The 3,729-nt window shown below is 50.3% G+C and overlaps 1 protein-coding gene across 1 annotated transcript; it reads right to left on the reverse strand.

The window, feature by feature from the left end:
* Positions 1–509: 509 nt before the first annotated feature.
* On the reverse strand, positions 510–1,922 carry LOC131234657 (uncharacterized). The gene is made up of 2 exons (XM_058231579.1): positions 1,608–1,922; positions 510–824 (listed from the first exon to the last, which is right to left on the reverse strand). Exons 1-2 carry the CDS (start codon positions 1,920–1,922, stop codon positions 510–512), a joined length of 630 nt encoding a protein of 209 aa, XP_058087562.1.
* Between the last annotated feature and the right edge of the window lie 1,807 nt (positions 1,923–3,729).

Here is a 3,729-nt window from a genome sequence, read left to right on the forward strand (position 1 = left end):
ACCCTGGAGCATTAGCTCCCTCGCCTGGCCCTTAGTCGTAACCCTCTTCAACTCCTCCTGTTCAGTAGCTGAAGCCTTCAGAAGCCTTCCGAGCTCAGCCTTCTCTGCCTCGAGCTCGACCTTCTTCGCCTCGAGTCAGTCCATCTCCTTCAACCTTTCCTTAACCTCTACCATCATTGGCAGTGATTGGTAGCAGACCATTGCCTATTCGTTTATGAACTTAATGTAGTTGCGGAAGAGGGTGTCGGCTATGCTCGACTATGGCACATGCTTGGCCGCCCAACCATTCAGCAAAGCCATGCTAGGAGGGAAGATCTTCAGAGGAGTGGGCTCGACAGCTCGTCCAACTCTACTAGCCTTAAAGGCTTGAGCCGCAACTTTGGGCGTGGTAGTGTATCCGACCAGGGTGTCGATTCTACCACCCAAGAAGTTGACCTTGGCAGTAGTGAGGCAGGCTGCTAAACGGGCAGAGGCATCAGCATTAGGAGTCTCCCCGATGACTTCTCCCCCTATCCAAGGGGGCCAGCAGGGAGTGTGGGTGGAACCTCGGAGGCTTGCCCCTCCGGAGTCGGAGTCGAGATGATGATAAGCTCGGCTCCGACGGGGGCCTTTGGGGATTGCGCTTCAAGGGCAGGGGTTAGGGCTGGAGTGGGCACAGCTTCGGCTGGGGCAGATGCAGCTTCTGCCGAGGCAGGCCCGGCTTCAGAAGCCTTTCTCTTCTTCCCTGTCATCTTGGTCCTTGGCTCATTAGCGAGGACCATGCTCATCGAAGGGCACGGTACCACCAGCCTCTTTCTTTTCGAGCCGCCTGCTTCCATTCCTACCTGAAAAGAAATAAAATCAACCTAAGCGAAATCTACAAAAGAACAACGGACAGTCTCTGAGGACCCTTAGCCTGTTTACCCAGAGTGAAGGGAGAAGGCTGGAGTTTGCAAAAACTAGACGACACTAGGTTCTCCCCATTGATGAGTTCGAACTAAGGGCATTGCTCTTTGGCAAGTACCCTGGCCTAACTACTTGGTTCTGCTCGAGAGGGTTGAGATAAGGAGCCCCTTTCGGTTAGACTACAGGTAGAAGCATAGCACCAGTTAGAACATAAAAAAAGACAAGTTAGACATATAGAGTATGACAAAATGAAAAGTGCTCGACCTGGGTTAGTGAACTTGGTAGGGGACCTGGGCCTGCAGTCTTTCCATCTTAGAGATCGGGGCCTCCCACTCTCTCGAGGCCCAAAACCACCTCTTCTTCCAATCTTTATTGGAAGTAGGGAATCGGGTTACCAAACCCGGGATACATGGGGGTCTGACAGAGAAGTAATACCAGGATGGCTCGTTCCTGTCGTACTTAGCCATGTACAAGTATAAGAACTTGTCCGACATCAACCTCTGATTCTTCACTCGGTGTCAAATGAGAAATATGGAGACTAAGATTCGCCAGGCATTCAGGACCAGTTGGCCCCAGGCCACTTTCAGTTGTGCAGTTAGCTCACGCACAAACGGGTGGATGGCAAGTTGGAGCCCGCACTGAAGGGCGCTAGTGAATATAACAATCTCCCCCTCAATAGGAAGACTAGCTTAATTAGGGAGAGAAAGAGCTCGGATGTGCACCGAGTCTGGGATTTGGTAGTCTTCGCGAATCTGAGCCATCTCGGACTCGACCAGAACCGAGCCCCCAGGGACCAATGGCTTTGGTCTGCCTCCCGATGGACTTGTCTTCGACTGTCCTGCAGGATCTCTAACTGCCCTCTTCAGTCTCCTGCCTCGACTTTCAGTCCTTGGACCCACAGTTCTCTGGGTCGAGGGGTTAAGCGGTATAGCCTCAAAGGGACCTTCAGAGTCCCCGGGCCCTGAGTCGGTGGTCCCCGGTTCGGAGTCGACCTTCGCTCCTTGGACCTCCTCAACTTCATCAGAGTTGCTTGACATTGTAAAAGAAAAAGTCTAAATGTTAGAAGACTCAATATGCTGAAGGCGATTCGCTCCGGCAGAAAATTTCTCTACTCCGGCAGCTTCCTCTGAGCGAAATCCTTTCTCTGACTATCGAAAGCCCTTTATCCGGTGAGAAAAGGCTACTTTTCGGTAGAGGCGATTAAAAAAGACCAAGGGAATAGGAAGCGAGAGAGCTAGAAGGTAGGAGAAGGAGAATATGAATGATAGCGAGAGGGGTTTATGTAACCCTCTCATCGCTCAGTGTCATCATTACAGATAGCTGTCCCCAAAGCTGAGGCAACTCGGTACTATCACCAGGGGACACGTGGAGGGAATTGATACGCTTGAGTCCACGTTCCCAGGTTTGAGTCTCATCAACATTAAAAGCTATTTATGGCACAGGCGGCCTCTCGCCTCTCTATGACCTCGTGACATCGTTTCCTCTGCTCCGCTGATTACGAATCGTATCCGTCGCCACGTGTCCTTCGTTCAGAGGCCGTAATTAGAAGAGTCGTAGCCGCTGTACTGCATGCGTAACCCGAAGGGCAATCGTCACAGTGATTGCATTTCAATCATTCCAGTCGTCATCATGAGCAGAGACGTGAAGGCGTCACCCCGTTTCCCCAGGCATTTACTCTCTAAGTCCGAGCTCGGATTAAGAGAGTAGGAGGCTTCTGTTATGGGGAAATTTGGACAGGGTTGGCCCCAAGCCATCCAACCCAATTGACAGGGCCTCGGAAGGAGAACATCATGTCTGGCTCAAACGGACTTTTGGACTATGAGTCTTCATCCGAAGAAGGTTGGCTGAGCCGAGGGCTCGTCCTCGTCCTCGTCCTCATCCTCATCTTCATCCAAAGAAGGTTAGCCGAGCGAAGGTCTCATCCTCGTCCTCATCTTCATCCGAAGAAGGTTGGCCAAGCTAAGGTCTTATCCTCATCCTCGTCCTCATCCAAAGAAAGTTGGTTGAGCCGAGCTCTCATCCCCGTCCTCGTCCTCTTCTAAAAAAAGTTAGTTGAGCCGAGCTCTCATCCTCATCCTCGTCTTCATCCAAAAAGCTATAGTCCTGGATCGACCGACTTATCCTCGACCTAGAGGCCGAGGGCTAAGTCCTGAATAAACACGCCTAACAGACTCCGACACCGACGACTCGACTATGAATTTCGACCACAAGTACATAGCCTCAGACTCAGATAGGACGTGGTTCAAGCTGGGAAACCAGTCCTAATGTGGACGTGGTCGAGGATCACGCCTAGAGATATGCAGGATTAAGACACAATGCGCTACACGATCCAAAGATTGTGGAGTATCTCCACGATTGCAATATCCACTTGATTAAGTAGATCATGCCAAGATTGACGGACACGATCCGCCCGACCCACAAGTATAAATACTAGGGTACCCCATTGCAACAAGTATGCAAGATCTCACACCCTCTCTCTACATTACGCAACTTAGACCCAGATTTCCTAGTCTGACTTTGGCATCAGAGGGTCCCCTGTATAAGCCAGGGTCTCCTTTGATCACCTTTCTATGCAGGACTAGGGATCGTTCAAGGTTCGCAACATTGAGTGGAGGGTGGTCTAGATTTTAACCTCAACAAGAACAATGTAAAATTGCTCCCAAATACGGTAATTGGACACGATGTGGTGCATCTGAACTTTTAGGCTAATTTTGTACCTTCCATCCCCTATTGTTTCATGCATTTTGGGCCATCTAAGTTATGATATATCTGATTAGATATAACCTGATTAAGGGAGTCTATTTTACATTTACAAGATGGTGGCATGCTAATGCAGGGAGGGAT

The sequence above is a fragment of the Magnolia sinica genome, chromosome 19 (assembly GCF_029962835.1).
Source record: "Magnolia sinica isolate HGM2019 chromosome 19, MsV1, whole genome shotgun sequence".
NCBI classification, from domain to species: domain Eukaryota; kingdom Viridiplantae; phylum Streptophyta; class Magnoliopsida; order Magnoliales; family Magnoliaceae; genus Magnolia; species Magnolia sinica.